Below are 18,347 nucleotides of genomic sequence, written 5' to 3' on the forward strand. Positions count from 1 at the left end.
CAGCATGGAGAATATGACAATCTTTATACTGTAGGTGGAATTAAGGCCATTTAAAAAAAAAGCTCATCTTTCAAGTTTCACAAAATGTATCACATTTTGTTCAACCAAGACCAGCTTTCCCTTTGCAGTGATATTTCTTAACATTGCATATCCCAATCCTTAGCTATTTAAGAAAGCAAGAAAAACCATTACTGTCAAAGAAACCAATGACCTTTTTATTCAACTTCAAAATTAGAGATGAATATCACAATATAGAAGTACCTTACAGATCTTTACACTGATTGTTTTTAGTTTTAGAGGCTGAGTGTTTTTAATCTTAGCAGCTGACCACTTTTTGAGTGTTTTGATTGGATGAACTACACAAAGGCTTATGCTAAAGGTGTGAGAGGAATTGCAAAGAGCTCTGCTTTTCATTTGCGAGACTCTGCTGCCTTGAGTTTCTGCTAGTTATACAGAATTTTGTGCAATGTACTTGGCAGCCAAAAGTACAAGTTTGACACTAGGTATCTAACTAATAACAAAAGAAATAAACAAAATCCGTGATACACCAAAATACTGCTGATTATTGCATTTTTGCACAATTCACCACTTAATAGTTTGACCAATACAAGCTCCCCTGCCCCTTTACCACAAAATTATGCAATATATATATATATTTTTTCAAAACTTCCACAAAACTTTGACTCGCTTTTAAAATATCCCACAATTTAATCAGCATTGATGTAAAATTATCTTCTCACTCACTGCAATTTATCATCACATACAGCTGCATTTCTACATCACACAAAAGCATAAGTTACAGACATAAATTGAACTTAATGGAAAAACCTCACCTGATAACAAGGCTACATGATCATGCCATAACATAAGCAATACATATTGAGTCTACAGAACTCAGCACATTCCCCTCTAAACCTGTCTGAAATGTTTAAATTATTTTGCTTCATATATTTAGTGAATATATTAAAGCAAGTTGTCCAAAAGTAAGGGATCAGTTGACAAGTGCCTTCATACATTTTCTTCCTCCAGCATGTCTTCAATTTCTTTTTCCCACTCAGCACTATCCTCATTGTCAACAACTTCAAAATCCTACAAATAACAACAATAAAAACAAAACAAAAACAGAAAAAAATAAGATATAAAACAATAAAGAGATACTGGTAGGTTTTAAAAGCCACAACTGTCAATCAATGTGTGTCATATAGTTTCTTGACAATGAAAAATTAGGTGGCGTATGAAAAGTGGGGGTCCTATGTTTTGTGCACTTCACTTCCAGAGTTCTGTGCAGTGCACTAACATCAATTTTTTCACTTCTTTTGGTTTTTGCTTGCCTAAGGCTGACAGACTTTACCATAAAGGAGAGACCACTTGTAGTCTAAAAAAATTGAGAGACAGGAAAACTTTACAACATAATGCAGTAAGAAATCATCCACAGCAACTAAGGATAACAAAAACACTAACCCTAAACTTGACAGTAGTTTACAAAGCAATATGGTTGCCCACTGCAGCATACATGTACTCTTCCAAATGAACCCAAAAAAATTGTTTGGGAAGGAAGGTTGCATATTAGAACTTACAGTCTCAACCTCTTTACTGACATAAACTACTGGTTTCACTTAAAAAGGTTTTCACCTGTAACTCTGCTTGAAGCTCCTTTTCCCATTCTGGAATATCCTCTTGAGTTTCTGAGAAAAACATGACAGACTCTATAAACTTTTCATTCTTGACAAAATTTACATTTCTTTGAACCATAGTATACATCTTATGAATAAAAAAAAGTAGGCAACTTACCAGGGGTCACTGGTTTTGTTCCTTCTGTTGGATTTGATTGATTGTTTTGATCTCCTTCTGGTTTCTTTTCCATTCCAATTTGCCGCAAGTCATCGTGACTGAGTTCTACATGTAGAAAACACCAATTCATATAACATGCACCAGGCCAACAGAAATTTATTACTATCAATTAACAAATGATTTTAGAGAGAGAGACAAGGGACAAAAGAGAATGCTTAATCATAGAGAAATGAGAATTCTATGAAGTACCTTGTTCTGTTTGTGCAAAGGAATCACTGATGAATTCATTTTGTACAGAGTGCTCATCTGAAATTGGCTCAGAGAAGTCTTCTTCTGGGGTATTCTGTTTTAAAAAATAACTGCATCACTCACACCACAGAGATGCAGAAGCTTCAATTTTTCAAGTAAAAGTCAACACAAGTGAACAATCAAAGGGAAAGTTGTGGAATACAAGACTTACAGGTGTTTCTACATTCTTTCTGGGCACATTGACAGCAACACTTTGACTTGATTCTGCAAAGTTTATGAGACAATGACTGTTCGAGAGGATATTAATGATTACAGGATTAGCCTATATATGCTGAAAAACAATTTACCAACTTAAAGATGAAAGCAGTCTACAAGCTAAGCTTACATTTGTGTAGACGTATATAAGATAACTGGAACACAGTGTTTCAAATTGATCAAAACTCAAGGGCTCCAAAAGAGGCCAGAGTTTAAAATACAGTTTAGTTCGGATTTAGTTATTAATTGCCATCAAAGCTTTTCACCAATTTTAAAGTTCTGAGTTCCCCGGTAAGTGCAGATACAAACCTAATACTTGGAAAAAAAAAAATCATTATCAAAACTAACCAGTATCAGACTTTGTTTCTGATGTTGCATTTTGCCTGTCACTGCCATTAGAGCCCCCACCACCTGCCACAAGAGAAACGATACTGAAAAATTAGAAAAATGACAACTTCATTCACAGAAATATTACCAGTCAGATGAACAGAGGGATTTGTAGCAAATTATTTCCATCTTAAAAATTTAGTACCACAACATAGTGATTCATGTAAAAGCAAGAAGGTTCATATTTAACAAACTATTATTAGTAGTATTATTATTATTATTATTATCGACATTGTAACTTTACCGGCAGCAGCCAATGATGTAAGCTGTGTTGACTGCTTTATAAGTGAAACTCTGTAAAAGTAATTTCTCCAAAATCTCTCCTCTGAAATTCTGTATAAAAAAAGGGAAAAGAAAGATTTAAATTATATGAAGTATGTTTAGAGTTCTCTTTAATGAATCTACTATGAATCAGGTTACCTTTATGTTAAACATTTCCTTCTAAAAGGTCTAAAAGATTCCTTACTTTTTCAGACAAAATTAAAAAGGAACATTGGGGCTGTTCAGGGCTATACTCGGACTGCCCCTGTAGCCTCTAGCTTGTTTTTCTTGGACAACTAAGGAATCATAGTTTTTTGATAAAAAGCATATGCTGGGTACCCTAGATTTCACAATTTCAGAGTACTGGGCTCCCAGAGAACAGCCCTGCAGTGTTTGTACAACTGTTCAAGTGCTCATGTTGTATGGGTACATGTAAGTGAAAGTGAATTCGTATTAAAATGATTTTGAACTTGTAATTTGTTTTTTCCTTTGTTCTTGATAATTGATCATTCCTTGATAATTTTTGAGCAAAGAGAAATACAAATCAAACTTGGGCTACTTTGAAATTATTTTGGACTGATTTTGATTTAAATCAAGAGTGTATATGCACACAATTATTTGAGTCAAGAATGAGAACCTCAAAAGAGGACAGTTTGACCATGACATTTTGGTTGTAAAATAAACAATGAGATTGTAAAATAAGGAAACAAAATTTTGTCATATTAGGGTGGTGATTGTATTTACAAGACAAAGGTAGTGAAGTGTGCACATACTCACTTTTTAGGTACAAGTTGAAATCTCATTTTACTAAGATTTTTGTCCTCTTGCAAAGTTGCCAAAGCAACAGGATACATCGAGTCACTTTCAAAGTGGAATGGAACACCAGATGGAGGATCTCGCAAAAAGTTTCTTTCATCCTTGAAAGTGAAAATAGTGATTCAAAATAACACCACCACTAACACATTCTACTTAATTCCCTGAGCAGCTTATCTTACTCAATCTTATTGATCATTTTATGCAAAAACTAGTAAGTAAAATGTTTAATACATACAATGTAACAAAGTTAATTTATCAAATATAGAACAATGAAACAGGAAAGCATTGTTAAATATGTATTGCTAGTGACTCACTGTTGAAAGGGCTAAGATTTGATTTTTCATGGTCTCCTCTTCATTGTAGCCTACCCATGGAGGAACTGCAGTCTCTAAAATTATCAGTTGAAACAAAGTGTTTTTTTCGAGGCATCAAGACATTTATTCTAGTAACTATTGTTGTTTTACTTCTTAATGATCTTTCTGCAAATCACATATTCATAATGCTACACAATGTACCTTTCTGCCTGTAGATAACAAATTTATCATCTTGTGTTGATAATTAATTTCTCTCACTCACTTGCTTTGCTCTTGAAGTTAAATTCAATCAACATGCAGCTATTTAATAATTATAATCTATTTCTTTACAATACCCTACAGGCTTCTACTTCATTAGTATTTTTCTAGTTTTCCTCTGTCTTTACCTCTTCTCTTACAATTCTTTTCCTTCACAAATTCATCTTGTTGCTTCTTGAAATCTCCAATTATTGACTGCGAACAAATAAAGATTTGGACGTTATCTTCTGATGGACTTTTAATAACTGTCAAATAATTATATTTATCATACCAACTGTAACATTTAATAGGGATTTCCAGCCTTGAGGAAAGCTGTTACTGCACACTATAATTTTTCTTGTCTGTTTGATATTGCCAATCAGTTGTTGACTCATCACTCAGGCTTTCATACCACTCTGTCAGGTTCATGAATGAATGGCAAAGTGTTCACCATTCTCAATCCAAGGCCTACAGTGTTTATATAACAAAAACAAAATTATACATGGTTGCTTGTAGATATGGGATTTCTCTTCTTGTATTCAACTTCCATATCTATGCTTACCCATGTATTAATTCGCTGTGCAAGTGTCTCCATTGTAGACTAACACAGTAACATGTTGATCAACAGTACTTTTTTTCCAACAAACTAATGCAGATGAATGATTGGGAATTATCTATAACTTCTTTACTAATAAAAAGAAATTAGGCAAGTCACACAAACCTGTTTCTCAACAGTTTCTTTAACAGAGTCCTTCACTTTATAAGCTGTACTAGTGGCAACACTAGCAAAACTGAAAAGAAAGCCTTAAAAAAATAAACATTTGTTAGTTTGATTACAAACATGTAGTCTTTAGCTTTCTTTCTTCTTTTTCTTAGCCATTTCCAAGAAGAATCTCAAGCATTTCTAATGCAGGGCGTGAAATTAACTTTTTTTTCTGATAGCCACTTGGCTCCTAAATTCTTCAAAGTGGTAGCCAATTCAAAAAAAGTTGGTCACCATTTTCAAAGACAAACAAAATCTTTCTTTACGCTGTCAGCGTTCTAGATAGACCCTCCAAAATTAAGTTAGGGAAAAGATCTTTAACGTGCTACAAAGTGGACACTAGGATGGATGATATACAACATTCAGGCTCATCTAAATCCAAGATGGCATCTAGTTATCGATCGAGAAGCACATGCTACGTTTTAGAAACAAACTTAATGAGGAAGTTTGCTGCGGATTTATCTTTGCAAATCTTTTTAATTCACTATATCTCTTGGTAAGGTTATGATGAAACGTTCTAGTCGCCAATTTGGTGACTAACTTTCAGGATTTGGTCGCCAAAGTGAAAAATTTAGTCGCATTGGCGCCTGTATTAGGCGCAATTTCACGCCCTGTAATGCCAAATTTCCCTTATATTATATTCCCATATTGGACTTGCATTAGGCTGTTATTCGATTTTGTAATCATTCTGATGATTACAGACCAAATTGGACTCCACTCAGCCATATTACCATAATAGCAGATAATTAAGATCTTGGAGACCAAAAGTTAAGGGCATGATTCAAACCCTGTCTAAAGGCCACCACTACTGTTGAGAAGACACTTATATCGAGATATATAATCTTATCATACATTTTGGTGTATAATATTGCTGGGTATTTTTACAAGTTGCGCTGTATTTTAATGAGCCCACAAGGTGGGTCAAAATATAAACAATAATTAAAAAATACTCAGTGATACTACACTCCAAAATGTCTAATTTGCTATTAATTATCCAACTGCTTTGCTTTATATGCATCTCAGAGAAAAGCAAATTAAATATATAAAAGCAGTTTGTGACAGGTAGTAAGTGTGTGACAGTATAAAATAAACCAACTGTCCAAATCGTTTTTCAATAGCAGGATATTTTTTGCCTGATTCGTCTTAGTGCAATTGGATATTAAGTGGCACTACTGTAACTGTCTAGATAACCTGATAGATCGCCAGTGTTAATTTAGTAAAATTTCCTCACAGCCCCATCGTACATTATGCATTCAGTTCTTGAACAGAGAAAACAATGACAAAAACAATACATTTCCGTTGGGAAAACAGATTTGTTTTACAATAGTATGGGGCTGTGCGGAAACTTTACCGTTAATTTTGTTACCTTGCCCTGTACTGGGGAGTAGCAATAGTCTTAGTGTTTTTATACTATGGAAACAAAGATGAGCTGCAGCAGAAGTGGAATTTTAACCTGAAACCTAAAAGCTATTAAGGTTCACTAAGCTATATTTACACAGTGTAGGTTGTTTATCAAACAGCTAACTTGTACTTAAATTAAGCATTAAATAAGGTAATTTTATCAAAAAGTAAAATTTAGCTAAAAAATTCTTAATTCCTGTATCTTCTGACTAAATTTCCCTCTTACAAATTAGGCAGTTTAAATGATATATTCAACCAACTTAGTTTTTAAATCAATATATTTCGGACCAGAAGCGAAAAACTCGAACGCTTTTGTTTGCATATATACACCCTTATAATCATCATCAACTAATTGAGCTGCGACCTTGAAAAGCAAAATTAAAGTTCGTACTACAATTACAAATACTTACTTCCTACATTTTTAGCTACGTCCTTTGCATAATCAAGCTCGGACCCTTTTCTTTCTGATTCGTTTGTTGAGACGTCGGGTTTAGAATCATCCGAGCTCTCAACATTTGTTTTCGGCTCTCCTTCCACGGGTTTCTCGCTCGTATCACCACCACCTTCGCTTTTTGGAGGCTCCAAAGAGGACCACCAGCTAAACATACTTTTATCTTGATTTTTAACAAACCTATTTCTCTTAGAAGAATAAAAACATAGCCTTTCCGTCCATCTTTATCGCCATAATGTTTTCTCGTGACGTCAAATTCCCAATACATATGAGCATGCAATGCTTTGCCAGCTGATTCATTGTAGACTGTATGCGCCCAGCTGTTTTCAAGATGGCGGGCGGTTTTGAAAATATTATTTTGATTTTCTTTAATCTCGAGTTTTCAAAATTTTTCAAAACACACGATATGAGTTTTTGTGAGAAATATTCAGAGAGAAGATCCCGAAATCATGTGGATGGTGCTATGAGATAACAAGTTTTAACACGAAGGTTAAGGTCACCTCTGATCTGAGTGAACTTGTATTGTGTGAGAATCGACAGACTCGGACGACAGAACTTAGAAAATGTTTTCGTCAAGATCTATCTCGTTTTCAGTCAATGTTTTTCAGGGATATGTTTTATGTCTTTCCTTTCGAAAATCGACCGCAAGAGACCATAAAAGTCGTGTGGAACGAAAGAATAAACCCACCTGTCATAGCGAGAAATTCATCAGGGTTTTACCAGGGTATACCTGCCGACGTTTGTCAACATAAATGATTTAATTGCTTTGTCATCCATGGGCAAATTCCTTTTCGAATGCCTCCACGAGAGCGATCGCCGTTTACTGGAACGAAAATATGGGAAATGGGCCTTTTTTCTTGACAAGAGCGTACTTGGCGTTAGTAACAATTTCAAGTGGTTACTGGGGGTCGTGGGGAAGACCGCAGTTTAGCACTAGTTGGAACAATACGAGAGATTGGAAGAGAGAATTGGCCGATAAGGAAGGTTATTTTACCAACACTTGGGCCGTGGAAATCGACCCTGCAGAAGAACACGTAGTCGCAGCGATTGCGAAAAGACATGGTTTTTCAGTCATAGGAAAGGTTAGTTAAAGTTAATTGGAAGAAAGACTGTGGAATTATTTGTAACAATATTTGCCTGGATGAAGTTAGAACGCAGTTAATATTATGAATTATCCAAACAACACATGGTGGCCGACATGGTTGAGTAAAATCCGTTTTTCTTGTGCATGGGATGTACTTTCCTTTTACACCTACCAGAGAAGTGGATTAAAAAAAGAAAACTTTAAGTCGCCTTATATTTGCCATTATCACGAGTATTGAATTCCTAAGTACTTTCAAGAGAGATACATTGTCTCATTATACAGACCAATTTTTCAAAAAATGTGGCCATTCCCTTTGGTTGCAGTGTGAAAAGGCAATACTGGTGTAAAACTGATGATATTTTCTGATCCCTAAATAAATTCCTTGAAATTTTTATGTGTAACATTTATGATGCTATCTTTAAAACAGTGAATTGACTTGTGTCAATATTTCAATATAGAAACCAGCTAGAAGACCTAATTTATTGGCACATGTCTTATCAGGCTTTAAAAGCATCTGCCTGCATGCATACTGCCAAATCTTTGAATATTTTTAAATGTTTTAAATATGTATATAGAAATAATAGTGAAATTAATTTAGATCTTCAAAAACCCTATCTTTCTTATTTGAAAGATCAGTCAAATTTTGGTGTTCTACATGTGGCCCTTAAATGAGAATGCATTATTTTTAGATTGGAGATCTTCCTGGTCATTATCATCTTAGACATGATGAAGTGGATGAACTTAATAAAGAGCACAACAGAGACAAAACTGATAGATTATTACTTGAGAAAGAGGTTAGTCTCAGAACAAAAGAGTGAGTCAAATCACAAATGTTTGATCTTCTGATTTGAGCAATGACAAGAGTATTAACTGTATTTTTGTGTGCACATTTCTTAAAATTTTTTTTTTACTTTTATATTAAATTTTAACATCAGCAAGACTTAGAATATCTTAGGCACCTTTAGCTTCTGGAGGATTGTGTGATAGGGATTGTATTTTCATAGAATAAGTACAATGTCCCAAAAACATCACTAGTGAAAAGGTTGGATGTAACCTCTGATCAATATGTATGGAGAAATGCAGCATGACATCCAATTGTATCTAAACCAGGTGAAGTGGGCAGAACAGCAAAAGATTCTTCACAGAGTTAAACGTGATGGAATACCTACAGATCCGAAGTTTAGAGAAATGTGGTATTTGGTAAGATGAGTATGTTTTACAATTAATATGTGAGGTAGTTGAGGTACCTGAACCTGTAATGAAAAAAAGTACAACAGCATAGGGTTGTATGGACAGTGAGTACTTTAGATATCACAGGTCCTCAGCTATGTCCATCCCACCTCAAGAAATTAAACTTTTCTTGTGGTTAATTATCTGGATCCAGCCTGGAATGTTAACCCTGAGGTATGAGCCCACACAGAGAGATATGTTTACAGTGAATTTGAAAAGGAGCCATGGAGAGGGGATGAGAGCAGCACAAAATAGAAGACTTGATGCTCCTATGTTCCCCAGAAATCTTTCTCACCAAGCTACTTTGAAAAAGGAAAAAAACCAAAAGGCTGATCTAGTGGTGCACCATGAACACAAGCACTGACCAGCATCTCTTGTTAACAGTTAGCTTCACCTTTGTTAGCTATTTTAATTCAAGGCTATGATTAATGAATGATGATATTTTTATCAGCTCAATGAAGGTCAGACAGGAGGACCTGTTGGAGTGGATATTAATGTCCTTCCAGTCTGGAGGAAAGGCTATACAGGCAAAGGAATTGTGGTGTCTATTTTAGATGATGGTGGGTACTGGATTATGACTGAAACGATTCATGAAAAAAAGTCATAAGTGACTTCCTATAGATTATAAGATTCTCCTTTCAGATTTTCACTTTTTCCTTGTAAAACAGAGGGAGAAGTTGATGTTAAATCAAAAGTCACATTGGGTTTTATTCTGCACACTCCTTTAATTATCCACTCCAAATCTCTATTCATAGTACAGATTTAAAGTCTGAAAAAGGGGCATCTTTAACCTAGTTACCGCCAACATGTAACTTTTCCTGCCAGTTTCAGTTACATAACACTATCTTGAAAACAAAATTAGATGTTCCGAGAACAAACTTAGATGTTCAGTTAGAGGTCTGTTTTAAAAAAATCAGGGGGTCAGCTACTCAAAGAGTTATGTTGTATCAACTTTGGCAGTTGATGAATTTTCATCACAACTGAGGACTTTTCAAGAATATGATATATACTTATGGCAGTTGATCATTATATGCCTAGCAATTATGTGAACAGTACACTAACTAGAGTGTATAATTATAATATCATGACAAAATTTACTTAAAGCCATTGAATTGTGACTTTCTTGCCATAAATTCCTCTGCAGTCATTTTCTTTTCTGCCATGATAGTCAATCTCTATTCATGAGGAAGATGCTTATTTTTTTCATCTAGTTCCTAGACTCTAATATTTTAATTTTATTTTTTAAGGTGTTGATCATACTCATCCAGATTTGGCAGCAAATTATGTAAGTTATCATTTTTAAGGTAGTTGTATTTCATGTAAATTTAAGATAGACAATGATTGTGCAGGTGCAGTATTTCAGATGGATGGCATGATGTGAAAAAAAGATACAAAACATTCTTATCACCCATTGTTCAAAATATTTAAGGTAGTTCTGAACCATTTATCACATTTTTAAGTAAAGAGAAAACATTATTGTGACAAAATCATTAATTTTAAAATAAGCAAATCATTAAAAAATGACAGAAAAATTTTTAATCTGTTAAAAACTGAAACATGTAAGCAAAATTGAAAGCTCAAGGTGTTTGAAAATTTGTATAGTTTTTTTTTACGGTAACCAGACTAAGTTAACTCACAAGTTAATATGGAGTAATAGTGCAGAATTGTCAACTTCAAGGAATCATTACTGATATCTGCTTTGACTTGCCATGAACAGAGTTGTATATACATTTGACTGACAGATGTGGTAACTTTCTTCCTTTTGTTCCTCCTTTAATTTGTGAATTGCAGGATCCAAAAGCTAGCCATGATTTCAATGATAATGACGACGACCCTAGACCACGAGATACTGATCCTGACAACTGGTAATAAATCAGTGTTAACCATTTAACTCCACGAGTGACGAAGACAGAATTTCTCCTTACAATATCAATACAATATCAACCAGATAAGTGATGAGAATAAAGAAAAATGTCAATTTGGGGATAATTAGTTGATCCAATACCTAATTCTCTGAACTAACATTATATGAATTGCATGATTGACAGTTAGGAGAATTAAAAATTTGATGTGGGAGTTAAAGGGTTAACAGTAAACTGATTATCAAATAATAGTGGTATTACTCTTAGTGAATGCGATCACGTTACATGAACAGTTGTCAGGCAGAAATTGCGCACAGAAATTGCACCCAGTGCACGCTTTTTCATGTGGTAAGGTCTTTGCAAGGTGTAAACGAGGATGGTCAAGATTTGAAAGACTTGAAATGATCGGTCCGGATCGAAAACAACGAAAAATTAGAAAAAGAAGGGTCCCAATTTTTTATAGTGCTCTAATTGTGCACTCCTTAAAATGACACAGGAGGCTGATGTTTTTCCTTCTTTTTATCTCTAAATTTTAAGTCATGGCACCCGATGTGCGGGAGAAGTTGCAGCTTTAGCAAACAACACCATTTGTGGAACGGGGGTCGCGTACCACGCGCATGTAGGAGGTAGGATTATTTTAGAGAAAATAACTTCGATCTGTTTTTGCTATTGTAAAATAAGTGATGTATTTATCTGTGAGCAGCCAACGATTCGGCATAGCGATATCCTCACATGTCACCAGGGGATTCTTTTCGTACATTTTTTTTCTCTAGAAATACATTTTGGTGCAATGTTGGTGGTTGTAACGTTTGTACTTTCGGATTTCGATGGTTGCCAGTATAGAGCCAGAAATTAACAACTTTTTCATTACTGAAAAGGTGCATCATGGATTTAGAAGTGTTGCTGTATGAGCCTTTTTTTTTTTGCTTTTGCGTTTCGCTCTGGTCGTCAGAAAAATCCAGAATTTAGTAAGCCTAATAAGCTTCAATTTAATAATAATAATAATAATAATAATTATAATGATAGTAATAGTTATAATAATAAGAATAATAAAATAAAAGCATTTGTTTAGACACGATAAAATTACAGCGTAGCTGATGTGGTTGTGTATTCTAAGTTTGTCAGTGATTTCTCTCAAATCTTGGGAGTCAAATCTGCGCAAAACTTATGTATTGTTTGGTATAACAGTAATTTTCTATCATTCAAGGCGTTCGCATGTTAGACGGTAAAGCCACTGACGCGTTAGAGGCGAGCTCGCTGGGATTTCAACTTCAATATGTAGACGTATTCAGTAACTGTTGGGGACCAAAGGATGATGGGAAAACTTTCGGGAAGCCGGGTCCTTTGGCGGCTAAAGCGCTGAAGAGAGGAGCTGAAACGGTAAGATACGATGAGATATTTCCTGTTTGGTTTTATTGAAAGTAAGTGTAGTAAAAGATGAAATCATGCTTAAGATTTCCATCAGTTGCCTAGTCAGTTAGCCAGTCAGTCAGTCAGTCTGTCAGTCAGTTAGTGAGCCTGTCTATTAGTCCCTCTGTCTCTGAGCTGCGTCGGTGGGGAAGGGGGGGGGGGGGGGGGGAGATTTCAAGATAATTTGGTTTTATCAATTGAGTTGTTAATGCAAATTTGCCGCCAAAATTAGTTTGTAAAGCTGACGTTTCGAGTGTTAGCCCTTCGTCTGGGCGAATCAACGTGAACTATTCTCTCTGACGAAGGGCTAACACTCAAAAGTTCGGCTTTAGATACTCTTTATGGTGGCCAATTTCCATTATCAACTCAGTTGATAAAACCACATTGTCTTGATTCTATGTGTCTGTGTCTGTCTTTCTGTCTGTCCCTCCATCAGTAATAAAGTATATAAGCCAGCCATTTAATCAACGAGCAAGTCATTCAGCCAACAATGCATGACACAGAACTAAATGTTGATTCCCTAACTTTTCTCGCTTCTTATTTTACCTCTTTATCTCTTTGTGCTATATAAGTAGCCCAATAAGTCCGTAATTTCAGTTTTCCCATAATATTATTCAAGATTAGAAGCAACTTACGGAATTCACAATGGCTTTTGTAGGGTCGCGGTGGCAAAGGAAACATTTATGTGTGGGCGACTGGCAATGGAGGTCTTACAGATGATGACTGCAACTGTGATGGCTACACTACCAGTATATACACAGTATCTATCGGCTGTATCGGTGATCATGGCCTCTCTGCTTACTACACTGAGCTGTGCTCATCCACCCTCGCAGTAACATTTAACGGAGGTGCACACAGAGAGCGCGAAGAAAACAAAATGGTAAGCTGACAGCTTTTCATACTTACACTGTAATTTTATGGCAATTCACAGAAGTAAAGTAATATCTATTAGTCTTAAATTTGGGTAAATTGTACTGCTTATCGTCATTTTTCATTAGAGATCAAGTTAAAAATTTACAATTTTTCTTATTGTATGCCTCAAAAGAACGCCCCCCACAGAATGCAGAGCGCTTGTGAAACATGAATCTACTATATGGCTATTTTCGCTTGCATATAGAGCTTCCAATCGCAAGAAAATCGGAACAAGTTGCAGTTAAGATTTGTGTCACTGTTCCACTTTAGAGGCAAAGTTCGACATCCTTTTTTTTAATTGAACTGTTTACAGATAACTACAGACCTCCATCATCAATGTACAGAACAGTTCAAAGGGACTTCATCTGCCGCCCCTTTAGCAGCAGGAATGATAGCTCTTGTGTTGGAAGCGAAGTAAGCTATTTTTCTAACGCTTTCTTGCAATTACTATCTTCAGCGTTTGCGCTGACATTAGCGAGTAATTCACAGATTTTATCAGACAGTGCACTCTCTAAATTGCTTGTTCACGACATTGGTTAGATTTTTAACCAATTGACGAAAATGTATTTATCATTAGAACATTTTTCAATTGAGCAACGAAAGTGACTCAGGATTGCTTTGGTTTGCTTAACTTTGATCTGTGATTGTTCCAGAAAGCTCGCTCCACCTTCTCAATCAATCAGATTCAAAACTAAACGCAATCACGATTTGCTCACTCGCGTTTTCCCGCCTTTCTCGCAGCATGCCTATTTGTACTAGAAGTTCTAATTGGCTAATGATGATGTCAACCTTCGCTCTGATTGGCTGAGATTGTGATTGCTTTGGTTTTGGTTTTCCCAAACTCTAGTAAAAAGTACTCTATTTTTTCATTTCTTTTTTTCATATCTTTTCTTATTTATACTCTTGATGTAAATCTTTCGCAGTAACAAACTCACCTGGCGGGACATGCAACATATCATTGTCAGAACAGCTAAACTAACGAGTCCTGTGGATGATGGATGGCGGACAAATGGAGCAGGATTTCATTTCAATCACAAGTTTGGTTTTGGTCGCCTGGATGCCGACGCTATGGTGGAAATGGCAAAAACATGGACTTCGGTACCAGCACAGCGGATTTGCACTGGAGCAGCCAGTATAGAAGAAAGGTGACTTACATCACAGTTTCAAAATTTTGCAAAAACTTGACATTCCAGGCTGAAAGACTTTGTTTTGGAATCTTACTTAGTTTTTTGTTGAGATGACGAAAATGCCTGAGACTCTTTTTCATCTAGAGGAGCTATTTCTCAATACTTAAGATCAATTTTAAGCGTCAAAAATTTCCTATGAATGTAATGGAGGATGAAAATGGTAACATAGATAGGGCGAAAACCATGGCGATAAGAATGAATCAAAGCGATCAAAATAGAATTGAAGAAAAAGGAAAAAAGAGAAAAAATGAGGGTGGATGCTACAATTTATAAACTGTGGCATTAGCCTTTTTGGAATCCATGTCCCTGGTTCAAAGGTGAAGGGAAAATAGCGCTTTGCATTAAAAATTTGTCTCATTTAACTGAAAAAAAGCAAAGAAAAATTGAAACCACAGGTAAAATTGAACAACAGCATATACCGTGCAACTACATCGCTGTGGTCTTGTTGACAGAGTAGCTTCAAAAACCCCTCGACACCATACGCTTTAATCGGGCGTGATTGTGTCTGAAACTTTACAGTCCTGTTGACAGAGTAGCTTCGAATTCCCTCAACACCACATGCTTTAATCAGGCGGTATTGTTTCTTTCACTTTACAGGGATATCCCTTCAGGTGGTGCACTGGAGCTGTCCATACCCACTAAAGCATGCGCGGGGACTATTGCCGAGATAAACAAACTTGAACACGTAGTACTTACCATCAGCTTTATTCACCGACGCCGTGGTGACGTCAGCATTCTACTGATGTCACCGTCAGGGACGAAGAATGAAATGCTTTCTACTCGACATTACGACGACTCCAAGGAGGGTCTTGATAACTGGGGCTTTATGACCGTACACTGCTGGGGTAAGTGTTGTCTATAAGATAAAATATTCGCAGTGGTATAAGGCTTGTATAACACTGAGTTTTAAATCAATGTTTAACTCTATACAGGTGAAAATCCTCGCGGTTTCTGGCAGCTTAAGCTCATTGATAATCCGCTGAACGAGATTGGGGACCGTGTGTTGAACGGTTACGGTACGCTACACCTGGACACGAGCAAACAAGATACGGATGTAGAAGATTTGGAAGAACAAGTTATTGACGATCAAACCAAGCAGCAGCAAACTCGTGTTCAGCAGCTGAAGATGCAGGTATTGTGGCAAAAATACGAAAGGTGGTTTTCACCGGATGCTATGTTGTGTTTTTATTTACAGTTACAACCTTTTTACAAATTGTTGTGCTTGAAAGTAATCGTTGTCTTCCCGCGCTTTGTAGTCACCGTTTCCCTGCCCTTTGGCGTCGGTTACGGTTTCGCGCCGTTGATAGTAATCCTTGTTTTCCTGCGCTTAGAAGTAGTCACCACTGCCTGCACCTGATTGGTTACTGCTTCCCGCACTTGAAATTAATCCTTGTTTTCCCGCGCCTAGCGGAAGTCACCGTTTTCCTGCGCTTGGCGCCGGTTACAGTTTCCCACGCTTAAAAGTAATTATTGTTCTCTTGCCCTTAGAAATAGTCACCGTTTAGCGACCTACACCAAGTCGGTTACAGTTTCTAGGCCCTTAGAAATATTCACCGTTTACCTACCTACACCAAGTCGGTTACAGTTTCCAGGCCCTTAGAAATATTCACCGTTTACCTACCCGCACCTAGTCGGTTACAGTTACATATATTTGAGGTGGTCAATTTTTTCGCGCTCCTCACACAACCATTTGCTTATCTGCGTCTGACTCTAATAACAATTGTAGTAACTGTTGTTTACTATTTTCTTTGAACAGAACGACCATATTGATTTTCCATATCCCCCGGGAGTTAGACGAAACGAGGTGCGGCACCAGAACAGCTCGGAAATGAGTGAGCAAAGCGTCATAGACGATCTTTATAATCTCACAGAAAGCGATGTGGCTAGCGCCACGGAGTACGTTTATGATCGAAGCCGAATTCCGTACCCCGAGGGATCGGGAAGTGGGGATTTTTCTGGCAGCGACGAGGATTTCTCAGACCCTGGACTTGACTTAAATCCACAAGAATCGGGAAGTGGGCGAGAGCCTAAAGCTTATGTTAGTGAGGGAATTCCCTTGGAAGAAATACCCGACGAGGAAATGGATGCCGAGGATCGAGACCACGTTTCATACCCCTCGGATTCGAGCGGGACATCCCGGGATGATTTCCCCGATGATGAAGATTTTATTGACGAAGACACTATGAATGAGAACAACGGTTTTAAAGATACTCTCCGAGAAACACCATCTGTACTTAAGAATAAGAAATCTAGAGGGAGAAAGAGGCACTCGAAGACAACCTTTGCCAAGAAAAGTGTTGTAGTGAACAATAATTCTAATACGATAAAGAAAAAGGTCCAAGTTGCGGCTGAGGAAACCGCAACCCAGCGTGTTCAAGTAAACGCGGGCTACGAAAATCCCGAGATTCCATGTCTCGCCAGCGGCTGTTCTGGGGTTCTATTAAAATGGGTGGTCACGTTTTATGGAACTGAAAATTAATCACATTTAGTATAGCGATTTTTATTAATTTATCTGTTTTATAATTCTTTCGAACAGAAACATCACCACTAGGACCCTATACCATCTGGAAGTTTTGCTAAATTTTGATAAACGGCTTGGATAGGGCGTGCCTTCAAATTAGACCCTGAATGACGAATTGGCTGAGCCATGAATTCGATTTAGGAATTTTTTTAAATTGAAAGGCGCTCTTTCACAGAGAGTTTCCTTCTTCAAGCCGATTATCAAAGTTATGAAAACCATTGTTTGCTTCAGGGGGGACTCTGCTTCGGAAAAAGAACGTGGTTTTTTACCAATACTTTGCTCTAGTTCACCGCACAGTGAATTGTAGAATGTTTTCTGACAAGTTTTGTACTGTGCTAACGAACATACCGCTACCTCATTCACACAAAAGCTAAAACATATGTCAAGACTGTTTTGTTAAACACGGTCTTCAATTTGTATCTTTGTAGGAGCCGCTTAAATCGATGTTTGTCGACTTCATATTTTGCACATTTAAAATACAAGTTAGTGACTACCTCCCCTCCTATGGACAATTCAGTTTTTCAGTTCTCTGCGTCTGATTTTCATTTAGTTAAACCCGGTCTTAGAAAGTTGTGCTGGTTTGAATGGGGTAGGAGCCCAAAAGCAATCAAATCAAGTGTAAACTGTAGGACGTTTATTTCACAGAAAAAGCACGCAGTGATTTCATACACATAGGTGTTATCCCCCCTTAGGAATACAAAACCGTAAACTAAGTGCATCCTTGACCATGAAGCTCGCTCTAAAACACCCAAGTTCTGTCTCTATTATGCATTAATTCCTGAAATTTTCTCCAATATTTTATCTTTGTGACAAGGAGGACTCAGCCAGTTCGTGAGATTGGTAGCCCACCTCAATCAGTGTGTAGAGCATACAGTTTTACATGATTGGTTTCCATCTTTTCCATAGTGAATCCACTCCATTCCCTTACCTAGCTGGCAATTTTTTTGCACTGAGTGTTACAATAAACAAAGTTGTTTTTAAGAGGTGTTGACTCATTTCATATTTGACTAAAGCTCTGGTGTTTAAGATAAGAGAGCAATTTACAAAGGTTACCTCCGAAAGCGATGAACAAGTGTCGAGCATGGCGTACAACTAGTCGATCGTGAGGTAAGGGGTTGGGCAGTGCTCTTGAACAAGACACTTAAGCTTCGATCCCAATAGAGCAAATCAGCACCAGCGAATTATCAGTATGTATGTATAGATGGATGTACAAATT

General features: G+C 36.8%; 2 protein-coding genes across 2 annotated transcripts; one reads left to right on the forward strand and one right to left on the reverse strand.

The window, feature by feature from the left end:
• Nucleotides 1–192: 192 nt before the first annotated feature.
• Nucleotides 193–7,613, reverse strand: LOC113678910 (synapse-associated protein 1). Its single transcript, XM_027195826.2, has 12 exons — nt 6,885–7,613; nt 5,032–5,114; nt 4,460–4,526; nt 4,074–4,147; nt 3,721–3,860; nt 2,927–3,015; nt 2,644–2,706; nt 2,252–2,304; nt 2,041–2,134; nt 1,792–1,896; nt 1,633–1,685; nt 193–1,089 (listed from the first exon to the last, which is right to left on the reverse strand). The coding sequence occupies exons 1-12, from the start codon at nt 7,078–7,080 to the stop codon at nt 1,009–1,011; spliced, it is 1,098 nt and encodes a 365-aa protein (XP_027051627.2). The 5' UTR covers nt 7,081–7,613; the 3' UTR covers nt 193–1,008.
• Nucleotides 7,614–7,643: 30 nt separating this feature from the next.
• Nucleotides 7,644–18,112, forward strand: LOC113678907 (PC3-like endoprotease variant B). Its single transcript, XM_027195823.2, has 14 exons — nt 7,644–8,007; nt 8,699–8,803; nt 9,120–9,209; nt 9,691–9,799; nt 10,487–10,524; nt 11,031–11,104; nt 11,639–11,727; nt 12,309–12,481; nt 13,170–13,391; nt 13,737–13,837; nt 14,347–14,568; nt 15,208–15,455; nt 15,543–15,742; nt 16,367–18,112. Exons 1-14 carry the CDS (start codon nt 7,762–7,764, stop codon nt 17,087–17,089), a joined length of 2,640 nt encoding a protein of 879 aa, XP_027051624.2. The 5' UTR covers nt 7,644–7,761; the 3' UTR covers nt 17,090–18,112.
• The last annotated feature ends 235 nt before the right edge of the window (nt 18,113–18,347 follow it).

Source organism: Pocillopora damicornis, chromosome 8, assembly GCF_964200805.1.
Source record: "Pocillopora damicornis chromosome 8, jaPocDami1.2, whole genome shotgun sequence".
NCBI classification, from domain to species: domain Eukaryota; kingdom Metazoa; phylum Cnidaria; class Anthozoa; order Scleractinia; family Pocilloporidae; genus Pocillopora; species Pocillopora damicornis.